Raw genomic sequence first — 16,961 nt, forward strand, 5'->3', positions numbered from 1 at the left:
AAGTGTAGATGGTAAACAAATTATTTGATAAAGAATTATTTTTATGTTTTTTTTTAAGTTTTATTTTTAAAGCTTAAAAATATAAATTTAAAATTTAAAAAAAAAATAGCAAGTTGGGGCGTTTATGGGTTGGTTTTTTAAACCGCAACCAATCCAACTTGAATTTAAATGGTTAAAATTAATCATACAAAATCGATTTTTTTGTTTAAACCAACCTGACTCAATTTAATTTGATTGGTTTAATCGATTTTTCAATTTTTTTGCCCACCTCTATTTATATCCTATCTTGCCACATTAAATGTGCCCACTAATGTAAGAAAGTAAGACATGAAAACCTTAGTTAGTTCATGCAGTCGCATGAAGTCATTGTTGTGCTTCACATAACAAAATTTAGAGAATGTTGCCTCTATATGAGTTTGTAGAATTTTGTGAAAGTTGTAGGTTCATCGAGATTGATAGCATTGCAGTAATAGCAACAATCGCAAGGGAGCGTAGTAGAGTAGCAACTATTAGTTATATTGATCTAATCTCTTTCCAACTTGTTGATTAAGAATATTTCTTCGCTTTTAAGAAAATCGAATACAGTGCAAACTTGAGTATTAAATTAGACTGGTTTTATATCATTGCATATCACACTTCCTACAAAGCTTTTTTCTTTTCTTTTTTAATTTTTTTACCCCCTTAAAAACCACTCTAGCTTACATGCATGTTTTACCAATAACAAAACAAAACAAATTACAACAAAAAGAGAACTTACGCTGTCTTGAAATTATAAGTACTGTGAAGGGTTAAAGATGTACACTTCATGTGCCCTAATCATACTCTTTTTCATCATACACCAAGTGCAATATTGTTTCGGTTCCTAATATTTTTCGAACTAGCTACTTGAAGGAAACTTTGTAAATTTATTGTCGTACACAAAATTTGAAAAGTCCAAAGTTTCATCATTGTCTCCATGAACATATACAAAAATGTCCCTAGTATATTCACTTCTTCTCAGGTAGAGCGATAGTGCTTTCGCTCTGACATTAACGTTACGTTGTTTCGTATCCAAACCCATATTGATCAAATCTATTTCTTTAAATTGTTGGATCAGATTTTTGTAGATGGGAACCAATTCTAGGAGCAACATATATACTCCATTAAAGTCATTTTTCACATGCCGCTGATGCAAACTATGAACATTATTTCCCTATGTTCCGCTGGTTTAACTGACATACCTGTTTTCTGATTTATTTGTTTGTTAACTCTATGACTTTTCAGTCGATTCACCAATAACACTTTTAACTAAGTAATCCATAGCATTTTTAAGTTGCGAGTTAAACTTTATTTTGTGACTATTGAAATGATTCAATAACCATGTTTCACTTAGTCTTCATTCAACTCAGAGAACAACAACCTGTGTCATAGGATATTCTTGAATTATAGGATCTTGGATGGAACTTCCAATTTAAAAGAAATCTATTGAAGAAGGGTCGAGAGCCAAGTTAGAAGTAGAGATAAATCCATTGAGTGGTGTTTCATCCAAAATAGGTCGGGGCATTTTCAGCATACTAGCTATTTGTAGCAAGTAATGCGCAGACAATTTGTTCCCACTGCCATTGAGAAAACTGACGAATTGCTAGCCTCAAATTTCTACTGCTACCCTGAAATTCATTTGTGTTACTGGTTTAACTTTCAGTATTTTTGTATTCATCTTTAAAGGAGTAATATCATCTTCAGTTGTAGTTATATTGGTAGAATATCTATTGAGACATCTAATAATGTGTGTGTATGTCAAATATCATATTTATTATTTAATCATGAGTGGTGAATCTCGAGAAAGAGTGGTTAAAAGGTATATAAAAGTTGTGGACTTACGAAATATGTGAATATAAATGGAATTTGACCAAATTTTATGCGATTATAATTTTTTAACAAACAAGAGAATTATACGAGGCTATAGAACTAAATAGTATTGTAAGAGTAACATGAATGAAGAGACTCACATCCTCTAATAATTGAGTAGGATTTTCAAGAAATTTTTAATATAAAATTTTCAGCTCACTCAATGCAGTGAGTCCACCTCTATTTATTGAGTAATGAAAATATCTTTACAAATATTGTTAAAAAAAAAAAAAAAAATTCCTAATCAACAAAAGAATGAAGAACACGTATGGTTGACTGACCACCATTCTTTGCATGATGTTGGAAAGTTTATTACAATGGTTGACTGACCACCATTCTCTTCATCAATCCTTACATTAACTTGTGAACTTGTTTTCTGTTAGCGGTTGCCAAAAATATATAAATTATGTCCTTATGATATAAAAATTATGTTCGGTTGAAATTCATAAAGCTTAATTTAGAAACCACCAGACCGGTTTTTTATTATTATTATTCTTATTAGAAATAAAACTATTAGAATTTGGCACACATATTAAAGTGTGCATAGATTGATAAATGTGTTTTGTGCACTTATGTGAACTGTATTACTAAGCTTTTATCTCTTCGAAATATTGACTTTTATTTAATTTGGGTTCATTTCCTTTTGTTTTCAATTATAGACCCTTTTTGGAGCAATTGGAGGGGGGAAATGATAAGTTGGCCATTGGATAGAAGTTTGGGGACTAACTCCACATGCTAGAAATTGAATGGCTTGAATTGAACTAAAGAAGGACATTGGGTGCACAATTAATTGGATTCAATGATTGAATTGCGCTATTTTGGATGATGTGAGGTCTTGAAGAGAAATTGATACTTAATTGGGTTTTGTAATTGGACTTGCAATAAGAGTCAATTGGACGAGGATTAGACAGAATTGCACAGACGGCCAGAAAAGACATGGATAGACACGGCCGAAACTTGGAAAAACACGAGGAGGAGACAGAAGACGCCGCATAATTGAAGAATTAATTTCAGATTTTTGTACAATAATACATCAATAATTATGCAAGTAATTTGTGAATTAATCACGCTTCTTCAATTTCTTAATGATGTTATTTAAACTTTATTTGTGTTAATTTCGACATTATGAGTAGTTACTTTATGTTAATGCTAGGATTAGGATAAATGTCGTAATGAACATTTTAACTCTTGATTTTATTTATTTTTTATATTAAAGCGCGTTTTTTATTATTAAATAATTGTTATGAACTGAATCATTAATTATCTATTATCTAAACATTGAATCTTGCTAGTTGCTACTGAATATGAACATGCACAAATCTACATCCAATTTAATCTTAATCAATCAATTGAACTGGTCTACCCATATTGAAAGAGATCAATTACAAACAAGAAAATGCACTCAACCTTATAGAATGCATCCACAAGCAAACAAATTAATTTCAATTCCTTTATGAACCAATAGAAATGCACCCCATTCTATATTAAAAAAAAGAAAAAAAAAGAAAAAAAGACAAAAAAAAAAAGAGAGATTGTCAGCCCACAGTGAGTATAAATACCGTTTCTTTAGCACGCTTGGCTCGGCGGCGGAGGGACCGGAAAAGAAAGACAGCGATGGCTCCGGTGAGGAGAACACTAGTGGCCGTTTGGAGACGAGTAGGGTCGTCGGAGGTGGAGAAAATAGGGGGAATTGACGGCGAGAGTTCGATGGGTCCCTCTTCCGGCGGTGCATCGACGGAGCTCTTGATTGCAATGGTGGCCTCTTCTGAAACTTGGGCAACCGATAATTTGTGGGCTGAGGAGATAGAGTACTGAGTGGAAGAGGCAGAGTTTCTGAAGGAGAATTGGCAAGAATGGGAAATGAGAAGTGGAGATAAAGAAGGGAAAAGGTAGTTTGAAGGGAGAAGCGTCAGATTGTTTTGAAATTGCAACATTTGTTGAAGATTTCGTTCACAGTGGAAGATTGATAGTGGTCTATGGCAGTTGATCGATTCTCTGTGAAGAATATCGATAAGACGATTTTTGTATGATAGAGCCGCTGGGCCCACAACAGGTACAATACCGTGGAAAACTTACATTTGAAGTCCCTAATCTAAGCATAGTAAAGCATTTAGCCCCAGAACTTTTAAAGATATTGTCTAAGCCTCCATTCTGCATTTAGGTCTTCAATAGATAACAACTATTTGTTTGACGAATAAAAAGTTAAATTTCAAGTTGAGAAGTTCATGTAAAGCCCATTTGGGTAGTGTTGACCTCGCAAATTGGACCCTCCACGTGATCAACCAACAGCTACTCCATGTATTCTTTCTTGCGCACAATCAACGCACGGTCAGATGCACACGGCCAGAACCAACGAGGGTGGTGGCAACCGCATACACTCCGACGGTCAAATTAGTTTCAGGTGGTCGGAATAATATCAAGGTTGTGCTAAATAAGGGGGAGGAGAATATATATTTGCTTGTTATGGAAAGCTATGTTGTAAGAGTTTCATTACCTTTGTCTCTTGTCATACCCTTGGTATCTATAGATGAGGAGAATCGTTGGATGTAGGACACGTGTATGCATCTGACGGTGTGAGGCGTTTGCTCATAGGCGTCAATCAACCGCGTCTGTAGAGTGGGCGAGTAATTACTTCTCCCGAGTTGAGTTGACGTAAAGTTGATACGTCACATCAACTAGGCTCATGGAGACGTCAAATCAATTGAATCTTGGGGACAGAAGGGATCTTGACATAGATCTCTTTCTGAAATTGGTGGCGGATCCTCTAGCAAAGAACTTCGGCATAAACTACGCTCCGGATTCATGGCGAGGGCGCCTCGATTAGTTCGGTAGATTGTTTGTGTCTCGCAGTTTGTTAGCAGATGGTGGCTCCAATTTGGAACCACTTCGGATGGCTGTTGAACATCTCGTACGATGCGGTTGTAGAATTTCCGAAGTGCTTCAGATGGGGGCGTAATAGTGGTCCCCCAAGTTCAGGTATGAATATTATATCATGGGTCGCCTTGTTTTTCCGATCGAGTATGTCCGCCTTGGGATGGGGACCGCGATCTGTGAGGGCTTATGGGTCGAATTCCTGTGTTCACCGAAGCGTTGATCACAAGAAGACGTGCTAAAGATTTATTACTGTGTAAGGGAAGAACTTATCCAAGGCGGATGTGCTGCCTACTGGACGATGAGTTAGGAGATGGATAGAGCTTTGTAAAGCAGCTTTCGAGACGATGACCCACAAGGGGGCTCCGCATCAGATGCGTCTAAACTTTGTAAAGCTCTGTGAAGAGCTCATCTACCACCGGTGCGTTGACCCACAGGGGACAATGCTTGGGAGATGGCTAAAGCTTTGTAAGGCTTGGGAAGGAACGCAGCTTCCGAGGCGATGACCCACAGGAGGTTTCGCATCAGATGCGTCTAAACTTTGTAAAGCTATGTGAAGAGCTCATCTGCCAACGGTGCATTGACCTACAGGGGGCGACGTATTGGGAGATGGCTAAAACTTTGTAAGACTTAGGATGGAATGCAGCTTCTGAGGTGATGACCCACAGGGGGCTCCACATCAGATGTGTCTAAGCTTTGTAAAATTTTGTGAAGAGCTCGATTTGAGGTGGGCATCTCTGACTTTAAATGATTAGACAGCTGTTGCGTATTTTCAAGGCGACAGTTGGGCGCGATGCCCATTCCCAGAAAAGGCTGCTGCAGCTACTTATTACAGACGGCTGATGGTGATCGAGGCAACGCGTTTCACAAGAGCGTGAAGGTTATAGCTAGATCTTAGGCGTATAATAAATCTGGCGTTTCATTTCAATGGCCTAGATTGATGATGCGACGAACGACCTAGATTGATTGCATTTGAATTCAATGGTGTAGATGAGCTGGGACGCTCTATAAAAGGCGGACTTGAGGGATTTTGGAGCTTTTCACTTTTATACAGCTGGATATCCCTTAGAAGTATCGAACTTATTTTTGGAAAAAGTGATTAACCAAACCCCAATTTCATTGAAAAGGAAATAAATATATATTTAAAAATAATGTCAGCTGGACTTATATACGATAGATCCATCAAATTAAACCAAGTTGTCAGGAAAATTTTGACACCTTAAATGACCTATTCTCATACACTCTCAAAATCTTTGTATTTTCCGACGATCTTCAAGCAATTTTTGGAGAAAAATCCCAATTTTCGATGACTCACGTTGTTTCTTAACCGTTTCCGGCTGTTGGACATTTCGTTTTTCAAAAGTTTCACTAAGTATTTGAAACTTTTCATTTCTGAAAATGGCTTCTGAGGGTAGTGGTAGTTTGGGTAGGGAATTGGAACTAGTGAGGGTGGATGAGCCCATTTGGGCAACCTTCTCTGAGATAGCCGAGGCGATTATTGGGAGGGAGAATATATGGAAGAGGCCAAATAGTCCGACTGACACATCTGTGCATTGGGGAGTGTCAGATTACCCCTCTAAGCTAAAGGGTGTCGACCTGGAAAGATTTAGGGCTCAGTATAGGATCCCAGAGCTCAGTATAGGATCCCAGATAGTGTAGATCTGATCCTACCAGAACCTGATGAGCGGGCCTGTTACCCTAGGCCGGGGTGGGTAACAATAAGCAAGGTGATCCTTAGGGCAGGCCTTAGGCTTCCAATCCACCCTTTCTTCCGTATGGTACTTAGGTCATACGGCTTAGCTCTTACCCAACTAAACCCGAACTCCTGGAGCCAAATGGTGGGCTCCTGGATGTTGTGGAAAGAGGCGTCGCTTGGTGTGGAGATGCCTTTCTCCATATTCCAGACCCTCTACATCCCTAAGGTAGCGGCTGGGGGGGATAAGACCAGGGGTTGGTACTACTTGACCTCATAGGGTTCCCACATTCCATTCGTGCTCGATCTGTCGAGCTCCATCAAGGAGTGGAAAGCTCATGGTGCTGGGCTGCCGGGAGATGGGACACGATGGAGGGGGACCCCCTGGCACCTCTTATGGTCCCCACAAAGTATTCGACGCTTAGTGAGTACTGCGGTTTTACGTTTCTTGTTTACTCTTCTTCGATTCAGTCCTTAATTGTTTTGTTTGTTTTTTGAAGGTTCTCTTCCTTGATGCAAGCTTTCTACCGACGACTTCGATATCATCTGTATTATTTATCAGCTACCTTCAAAGAAGATGTCATACCACCAGTTGATAAGGAAAAACGTCCACTTCGTAACGCACGATTTGATGGCCTCTCAAGGTAAATGTCTCGAAGCGAATTCCTTCAGTATTTTTCAAACTCTTTACACTTGTGCTAGTTTACCTGTCCCATTGCAGATAACTTTAGTAAGAAGCTTCCTCTGAGACCAAACTTCAAGACCATCCAAAGGATGATGACCGAGGCGAGAGCCTTGAAGACCTCCTCGTCTACATACAAAAAGCAGATAGAGGATCTGGTGGAGGCCAGCAAGAGGCTCCAGCCTCCCATCGAGGAGGAGGTGGAGGAGGACCCGGACGCCAATCTGCTGTGAAAAGGAAAGAAGCCCGTCGCCCCCTCAAAGCGCCCAATAGTGGTGAGGCCACCTCCAGCTTTGAGGCAAACGACAATTCTAATCGGGGTGGTTATCTCGGAGAAGAGGCCTACGTCTTTCGAACCTTCTCCAGCCCTGACCACATCGCCAGTTGCTACTGTGCCCATTGCTCAAGCGTCGGGACAGCAAAAGAGGAAAAGGTCCCATCCCTCCAAAGAGGTGGACTTCTTGGGCATCAATTTTGAGGCGCCAGTGAAGGAAGTTCTGTAGGCTCTTCCTCTAGAGATGGCTGCGGTGGCGGTGGTCCACAATAAATACTGGACCGAGGAATGGAGAGATCACACCGCCTCCTGCACTGTCGAGGACCTGGTTGCGGCCAACAGTGCTTGTGTGGCTCGAGCTTTAAGCGCCAGCATCCAACTCGAGGGCTTGGTAAAAAACCTCAATGCTAAGAGGAAGGACCTCGCTAAGCACCTTAAGGAGGCGATGCACTATGGTGACGAAGTGAGGGAGGCCCGGGCCAAGGCCGAGGAGGAAGGAAAAGGAAGGAAGGAGATTGAGGCACAGCTGGGGGTTGCGAAGGGAAAAATAGAGCGGCTGAAGAAGGAGTTCTATGAAGTGGAGTGTCAGGTGGCTGCTATGATACGAAGAGTTGATCATGCAAATGAGCACGACTGGCTAGCCACGAAGGCTCTGGAGGCTTCCAACAAAGAAAAGGAGGAGCTAAGGCCGAGGGCGGATGCCCAAGCTGAAGAAATCACCTCTTTGAAGGAGGAGCTCAAGTTGGCAATGGAGGTGGCTGTACAAAACTTTATCGACCACTTTAAAGAGTACCCCATGTACGACGACTTTGCCAACTTCTGGGCTTCTTGGAGCACCCAAGGAATATTGGGTCGGCTGAAAGAGGTCCATCTTACTCTGGACATATCTTCAATTGAGGTAGAGTTTGGTGGGCCTACCGGAGGTCGGCTTGATAGGCTCGCCGAGGACGCTCAGAGGCCCCTGGAGCAGAAGCTGCGGAGGTCGTGGTGGCAGATGCCCTAGTAGAGTAGGGTTGATCAATTTTTGTAATGGCTTCGGCCTCTTCTGTAATTCAATTCTCAAATGAATGAAGATGAAATTTTTTTGTACAAGTATTGTTGCTTCTGTTTTTTCATTGTGTTGAGTTCTTTAGACTTAAGTATATGAATGACAACCACTTAAGCGCCTATTACCAATAACCAATTAATAACAGAAGATCGGATCAATTAACATATTGAAGAACTGAGGTAACAATTTACTAACCAATGTGACAAACAACTGAAGTATCAATACTATAGAGGAATTACATCACCCTTCACTAAGGCATTTTCAGCACTTAATAAAATAGGGAAGTTACAAATGAGATCGGACCATGACACATGTGACCTGGACATCACTAAGATCGGATCGGAACACAAGCTCATTATTAATAGTACTTCCTCAAATGTTCGATGTTCCATTGATGAAGCCGTACTTTCCCTGCCATGTCTTCAATTTCAAAAGTGCCAGGTTGGGATTCCCTACGGATGCGGTAAGGACCCTCCCAGTTCGGTCCCAACAATCCAAACCCGATTGGCTTTGATGATTGAAAGACCCTTCTAAGGACAACGTCCCCCAGATGAAGAGTTCGATTTCTACCTTAGAGTTATAATAGCGGGTCATCTTTCTATGATACTTTGCCAAGTTCACCTGGGAGGTATCTATCCTTTCTTCAAGGAGGTGGAGTTCGTTCATTAGAGCCTCGTCGTTACTGATTTCATTGAAGTGTACTCGACGGTACGATGGGACTCCTACTTCAACTGGGCTCATGGCCTCGGCTTCGTAGGTCATGGAGAAGGGAGTCTCCCCGGTTGCAGTTCGGCTAGTTGTTCTGATGGCCCAGAGGATGTGGGGAAGCTCATCGACCCAAGCCCCTTTCGAGGTGTCAAGCTTCCTTTTCAGGGTATGCTTGATTGTTTTGTTTACTCCATCAACTTGCCCATTTGCTTGTGGGTGATGAGGCGTTGAGAAATCCTTCTTTATGCCTAGTTCATCACATAATTTTAGCATTTTCTTGTTATCGAACTGTCTCCCGTTGTCAGATACTAAGGAGTGGGGAATGCCAACCTGCAAATGATGTTCTTCCAGACGAATTTTGTAGTATTCACCTCGGTGATTTTAGCTAGAGGTTCAACTTCAATCCACTTAGTGAAATAGTCGATGGCGACAATGGCAAAAGTCGCACTTCCTCTTCCTTTTGGGAGTGGACCAATGAAGTCAATGCCCCATTTGACGAACAGCCAAGGGTTGGTCACTACGGAGAGGCTCTGAAAAGGCTACCTTTGAATATTAGAGAAACGTTGGCACCTGTCACATTTCTGGACAAACTGGCAAGCATCCCTTTTCAGGGTCGACCAAAAGTAGCCTTGCCGAAGTACTTTATGTGCCAGAGGCGTTCCCCTGGAGTGATTTTCACAAATTTCCTCATGGATTTCCCTGAGTATATACATAGCTTCTTCGCCTCCTACACATCGGAGAAGTGGCAAAGCGAAGCCTTTTTTTGTAGAGGTCATCTTCTTGTAGGACGAAGTGTGCAGCCCTCCTTTTTAACTTCCTTGCCTCGCTTCTGAAAGTCGGTAGTAACTGGTCCTTAAGGTAGGTGATGATGGGCTACATCCATACCGGGGTGCTTTCTATCCATAGCACCTCTTCACCTCCAAAAATGGAGAGTTTCGATAAGTGCTCAATGGGTACAATCTTCAGTAGCTCTAAATCCTTGCTGCTGGCCAGTTTAGACAGGGCGTCTACATGAGTATTCTCTAGGTGTGGGACTTGAATCAGCTCGAACCTTTCAAAATGAGGAACTAGGTCGAGAACCAATTTCAAGTATGCAACCATGCTACTGTCTTTGGCCACGAAGTTTCCATTGACCTGGCTCACTACAAGCTGAGAATCACTGCTTGCTATGAGCCTTCTGACCTGCATTTCTCTTACTAGTCTAAGGCCTGCTAGAAGGGCCTCATATTCTTTGGTGTTGTTCGAGACCTTGAAGCAAAATCTTACTGCGCAATTTAGCTTGTGGCCTTCGGGGCTTTTTAAGACGATCCCTACCCCGAAGCCAGCCTTTCCTGAGGATCCATCTACGAATAGTTTTCATGTTGGGGGCTCGACTGGTTCCATTGCCACCTCCATTTCTAGGGGCTTTGGCAAATTCTGCCACAAAATCTACTAGGGTCTGGCCCTTGATGACATGTCGAGGTCGGAACAGTATGTGGAACTCACTAAGCTCGATCGCCTATTTTAGCAGGCGTCCTGATGCGTTCGTTCTTTGCAGCACTTACTTTAATGGGAAGTTGGTGAGAACATCAATTGAGTGGGCCTGGAAGTATGACCTCAGTTTTCTTGAGGCTGTGATGAGAGTGAGTGCCAATTTCTCCATGTCTGGGTAGCGTGTTTCAACTAGGAGGAGTGCTTTGCTGACATAGTATGTCGGTAACTGGTGCTCGTTTTCTTTTCTGACTAAGACAGCGCTGACTGCCTCATCCGAAACAGCTAAGTAAAGTAGTAGTCGCTCTTCTGGTTGAGGTTTTGATAACATGGGTGCCTCTACCATGTGCTTCTTCACCGCTTGGAAGGCTGCTTCGCACTCAGAAGTCCACTGGAACTTCTTTCCTTGCTTTAGCACATTGAAGAAGGACAAGCTCTTATCTATAGCTCTGGAGATGAAGCGACTGAGTGCTGCTATCTCGCCATTGAGGCTTTGGACCTCATTTGGTTTCTGAGGTGACCTCATTTAAGCAAGGCCATTATCTTCACCGGGTTCACTTTGATTCCTCTTTGGTTTACAATGTATCCGAAGAACTGACCCGAAGCCCCTCCAAAGGTGCATTTGAGGGGATTCAACTTCATTTTATATTTTCTAAGTATCTGAAAGGTTTAGTCAAGATGACTCATGTGTTCGTTAGTCTGAAGGCTTTTGACTAGCATGTCGTCCACGTAGACCTCCATGGTTTTGCCCATGAGTTCGGCAAACATCATATTGACCAGCCTCCGATATGTAGCTCCAGCATTTTTCAATCCGAAGGGCATGACTTTGTAGTAGTACAGTCCCCTGTCTGTGATGAATGACATAGCCTCCTCGTCGGGTCGGCACATAGGTATCTGGTTATACCCTGAGTATGTGTCCATGAAGCTCAAGAGTTCATGTCCGGCGGTGGAATCCACAAGTTGGTCTATCCTTGGAAGTGGGAAGCTGTCTTTAGGGCATGCCTTATTTAAGTTTGTGAAGTCTACGCATACCCTCCACTTTTCGCTAGGCTTCTTCACCAGAACCGGGTTGGATATCCACTTCGGGTAGATGGCTTCTCTGATGAAGCCGCTGCGGCTAAGTTTGTCTACTTCGTCTTTGAGTGCCTCGTATCGCTCCGGGTTGAGGGCACGCCTTTTCTGCCTATGTGGGGTACAGGAGGAGATGATGTTAAGATGATGACAACTGATCCTTGGATCTATTCCCACCATGTCTTCATGCTTCCAAGCGAAGACATCCGAGTTCCTTTTCAGGAAGTTCACCATTTCTTCTTTTGCTTTGGGGGACAGTGTCTTTCTTATTCACAGGACCAGACTGGGGTCCTCTAGGTTGGCGAAGAAGGTTTCAAGTTCTTCCATTGGGGTCGCATTTGGCTCAGAGTGAATGATCTGGGGGTCTAATTCATCAAGAGGGTGCCCTTCTTCAGGGGCCTGTTTGGAGGTATGCCCTTGTTTAGGGGCGTCGATCATTTTCACGTCTAAATTGGGTTCACTGGCAACTTCAGTTATGATCACGTTAACAGTTTGGGGCTTTGATTTTCACAGAGAGTTTAAGTAACACGCCCTGGAGCCCATATGGTCACCTCGTACCGTGGCAATCCCATGTTCAGTTGGGAATTTCATACACAAGTAGTGGATGGAGGTGACAGCCCACAAAGATCTTTCAAGGCGGGTTTTCCCAATACTCCATGGTAGGCCGATCTGTGGTCGACCACCAAGAATTTCATGAAGTGTTGGGCCACTAGAGGAGTTGAACCCATCTCGACGGGCAGAGTTATCCGCCCTCATGGGACGATGCTGTCTCCAGTAAATCCGAACAGTGGATCGGTCATGGGGATCAACCCATGTTCAATTTTCATTTTGTCGAACGTGGAACCGAATAGAATATTCACTGAACTGCCATTGTCGACGAGCATGCGTTTGAGCCCGTTTCTTGCCACTACGACTCTCACAACCAATGCGTCACAATAGGGGTGGTGAACTCCTTCTGCATCTTCTTAGGAGAATGTGATTAGGGCCATCATATTGGCCACTTGGACCCTAAAATGCAGTTCCCACTAAAACTAAGGAACTCGTTGACAATGTAGGTAAGTATTGGCGGGTCCTTTGCTTCCCTTGTGTAATTTCTTTGGGTGTTCTTGGTGTTCCCATCGATGTTAGGTCCCCCAATGATCGTGTCGATCTCCCTGATGGTTTGGCCTCCTGAAAATGGGGCTGGATCTCTCTGTCTGGACCCTCATCGGTCTCTTGATTCTCTTCCTCGGGGTGATTGCTCTCTAGGTCTTCTTCCTTCCTTGTTCGGAGAAGCGGATCTACGAGGATATTCGTTCCTCTTGGGAGGGATGTGAGTCACTTTGATCCGACTGCCGATTAGCGTCTTTGCACTCGCTGGTGTCATGCCCATAGAGTTGGTGGAAAGTACAAAACCTTGCCCCTTCTAAGGGCCTGTTTCACCGCTTTTCTTCTTCTTTTTATTATTATCAGTTCTTCCAGATGGCCCTGCTTCGCCAGGGAAATTCTCGTAGGCCAACACCTGGACTGCATTTAGCGTGGCAGAAGCCAGTGCCTGTCCGGAGGTGGGAGCTATTGTATGACTTGCTTGAGTCTATTGCTAAGTGACAAGGTGTGCTGCAGGTCCTCGACCTACCTTCCTCTGAGGTGGAGGGAGTCCCTGCGCTGCACGGTTTCTGTGATCAATCATCTCTTTACTAACGATCTCAACTCTCATCATTTCTACCAGCTGTCATAAGTGGTGGGATTTTTGCCGCGCACATCCCTCCAGAACAAAGTGTTCATGTTGAGGCCGCCCTTCAAGGCTGAAAGGGCTTCTCTGTTAGTTACCTACTCACAATACGTGATTTCGTCTATGAATCTGGCGAGATAGCTTTTCAGCATCTCTCCAAGGGCTTGCACCATATTTTGCAGGCGTTGCACCGGGGCCTCTCCTTCTCTGCGTGAAAGGTACTGGTTCAAAAATGCCTTCTTCAGATCCGACCAACTCCTAATGCTCAGGGGAGGAAGTCTATTATACTACACTTCAGCAGCTCCGCTTAAAGTTAAGTGGAAGGCTCTGCACTTCAAAGCGAGGAAGGCTCCCTCGAGGCTCATCTGCGTCATATACTTGGTGAGGTGCTTCTCCGGATCCCCCTTTCCTTCATACTTGGGGATTTTAGGGAGCATGAAATTCGTAGGCATTTGGAAACTTCGGATATACCTTGAGAAAGAGAGGTTATCATCATCATCATCAATTTCATAAGATCGACAAGACCCATCTAACCCTTCGTCATCTTGAATGTTCTGGGGAGAGAGAGGTGCTTCTCCTCGACTCCCCCAATCGACTAAGCCCATGCTCTCCTTCCTATTTCTAAGAGGGGGAAGTGCTTGTTCTTGCTCCTACTCTTGCCGAGCTGATCTTGGCACTGAGTGGACCCTATTACTAGGGTCCTGCCCTATTCGGTCGAAGACGCTGACTGACCTTTGTGTCTCATATTCCTGATGAAAATTGTCCCCCATCGTGGTTCTGCTGGCTGGCTCCCTTGCACATAGGATGTGGCTTCAGCACCCACTCCTCTTTCGAGGGGGCGCTCTCTGTGCTGGCTCAAATGGCCTCGGGAACGGGATGCCGGGGCTTCATGAACTGGATATGATTCTTGGGGCATTTGAGAGCCCTGGTGACCTTGGGCTTGCATGAGAAGTTCATGCATTGCCATATTCTAGGCTACGATAGCTCTCATGCCCTCAGCTATTTGAGTCATTCCTTCGGCGAGCATGGTTGTTCTTTCACCTCGGCGACGTCGGTGATGGGGTCTCTGGTGGGTAACATTGTTACGGAGCACCTCTTCTTCAGAGGCCTCTCTCATAGGATTCTTGTCTTCATGGCTGTAACTCATCTTATTTCCTTTTTCAAGGGTGATAAGAACTTGGATTATAACTCGACTTTGTTTTTTTTCAAGAACATACCCTTTTTAGGGTAAGTCACTGGTCTTCCGGTGGTTTCTCCGGTGAAGAATGCAGAACTTTGGATGGGAAGAGTTTCCCACATACGGCGCCAATCTGTTGACCTCGCAAATTGGAGCCTCCACGTGGCCAATCGATAGCTACTCCACGTATTCCTCCCTGCGTACAGTCAACGCACGGTTAGATGCACACAGCCAGGACTAACGAGGGTGGCGGCGGCCGCATACACTCCGACGGTCAAGTTAGCCTCAGGTGGTCGGAACAATACCCAGGTTCTGCTAAATAAAGGGGAGGAGAATATATATTTGCTTGTTCAGGAAAGTTATGTTGTAAGAGTTTCATTACCTTTACCTCTTGCCAAACTTTGGGTATTTATAGGTGAGGAGATCCGTTGGATGTGGGACACGTGTATGCATCTGACGGCGTGAGACGTCTGCTCATAGGCATCAATCAGCTGTGTCTATAGAGTAGGCGAATAATTACTTCTCCCGAATTGAGTTGACATAAAGTTGATACGTCACATCAACTAGGCTCATGGAGACGTCAAATCAATTGAATCTTGAGGGCAGAAAGGATCTTGACATAGATCTCTCTCTGAAATTGGCGGCGGATCCTCTAGCAAAGAAACTTCGGCTTGAACAGCGCTCCGGCTTCAGGGGCGAGGGCGCCTCGGTCAGTTCGGTAGATTGTCCGTGTCTTGTGGTGTGTTAGCAGATGGTGGATCCACTTTGGAACCACTTCGGGTGGATGTCGCACGCCTCGTATGACGTGGTTGTGGAATTTTCGAAGTGTTTCAGATGGGGGCGTAACAAAGTGCGCCAAGTCTTAAATTACCAAGATGCATGAAATGATTCTTCTTTATTTATCATTAACTTTACATTGCAAAAACATTTGAGTTGTTTTCAGTAATTGAAACCCTCTTTAATGCCTAATTTCATCAAATAAGCAATATGAAACAATATTTAAACAAAACTGCATAATCCATATTTCATAATTACGAGAGTATAAATTAGTAATAGATCAGAACATGGTACGGATTAACAATTGAAATGCACTCTAAAGCACTTTGATTTTTAGCAAAATTCGTTTGCAGTCTGTTAAAGTCAAATATTAATTTTAAGCACACATTTATAATTAATACTACTGTTCCTCTTTATAAACCATTAGAAATTTGCTAAACTAGAGCTTAATCTTGACTATACCTTTTAGATTGACGGTAAACAGGAATAACATCTCTTTTGAAATGAAAAAGTGCCATTGCTAAAAGCCCGGTTGACAAAAATTCACAGTTGTGCTAAACAGCAGCAACAACAGGGAAAAAAAAAATTGAAACAAAAAACGAATAGTCCAGTTGTTGATTGACCATGAATTATGGGATGCATGACTTTGATTTCCATTGATTATGGGTTTAATGGCAGCTGATTGTCTTGGAAGTGGAATCGTTAAGAGTATATTCTGAAAAAGCTACCTTATTAAGAGGAGTTTAAACTCGTATATGTTAGTCTATGTATTTATTCCTTAACATGTTATTGTAAAATAGTAATATTATTCGTAATCGCTCACTACGGCAATCATCCTAAGAGTAATGCTATTAATTTGGTAATTTTTAATTCATTAATGCATTAAATAACCAACTATCAAGTATATGTCATGTAGGGTGACCGCTGTAGTGAACAACTTCAAATAGCATTATTCATTGCAATATGGTGAATCGTTTGAGTCTTAATCAATCATGGAACCGGTATCTCGTTTGAGTCTTAATCAAAAATTGATTGTTTGTGTTTAATGGACTCTAATATCAAATTAAAACTTGAAGTTCTATCCTAAAATATTAACGTCGTTAAGAAAGGTATGTCGAGCCTTATATATTGGTCTACAATTACGATATTTAAGCAACCTATCTATAGCTACCGAGAAGCCGCTGAAATTATCAAGCTTTTATCCACCATCACTGTGTGAAGATTTGTCTAGAATAAAATAGTACATCATTGGAGAAATGTCTAGAAAACAACCAAGGCGGTTAAAGAAATTTTGATTAAGACATTTGATTACCACTAAAGTGTGCCACGTTTCTCCAAGATGCTTACGTGAAAGGACAAAAAAATAAAAAAAATTAAAAGAAATCTATCATACCACCAACCCATACCGTGGTGGAAGCAGAGATTTCGAGTTAGAGGCACAATCCAAATTTTCGGAAAAAGTTATGAGAAATTTTAGATTTAAAAATTTATATCCAAAAAATCATACTCTGTAAATTTACATCCGAAAATTCATATGGGATATGACTTTTCAACTGTAAAATTGCAAAAAATAAAAATAAAAATAAAAATAA

The 16,961-nt window shown here is 42.5% G+C and overlaps 1 protein-coding gene across 1 annotated transcript; it reads right to left on the bottom strand.

The window, feature by feature from the left end:
* Positions 1-3,407: 3,407 nt before the first annotated feature.
* LOC111390516 lies at positions 3,408-4,397 on the bottom strand. The gene is made up of 2 exons (XM_023015569.1): positions 4,382-4,397; positions 3,408-3,958 (listed from the first exon to the last, which is right to left on the bottom strand). The coding sequence occupies exons 1-2, from the start codon at positions 4,395-4,397 to the stop codon at positions 3,423-3,425; spliced, it is 552 nt and encodes a 183-aa protein (XP_022871337.1). The 3' UTR covers positions 3,408-3,422.
* Between the last annotated feature and the right edge of the window lie 12,564 nt (positions 4,398-16,961).

The sequence above is a fragment of the Olea europaea genome, unplaced genomic scaffold (assembly GCF_002742605.1).
Source record: "Olea europaea var. sylvestris unplaced genomic scaffold, O_europaea_v1 scaffold686, whole genome shotgun sequence".
Taxonomy (NCBI): domain Eukaryota; kingdom Viridiplantae; phylum Streptophyta; class Magnoliopsida; order Lamiales; family Oleaceae; genus Olea; species Olea europaea.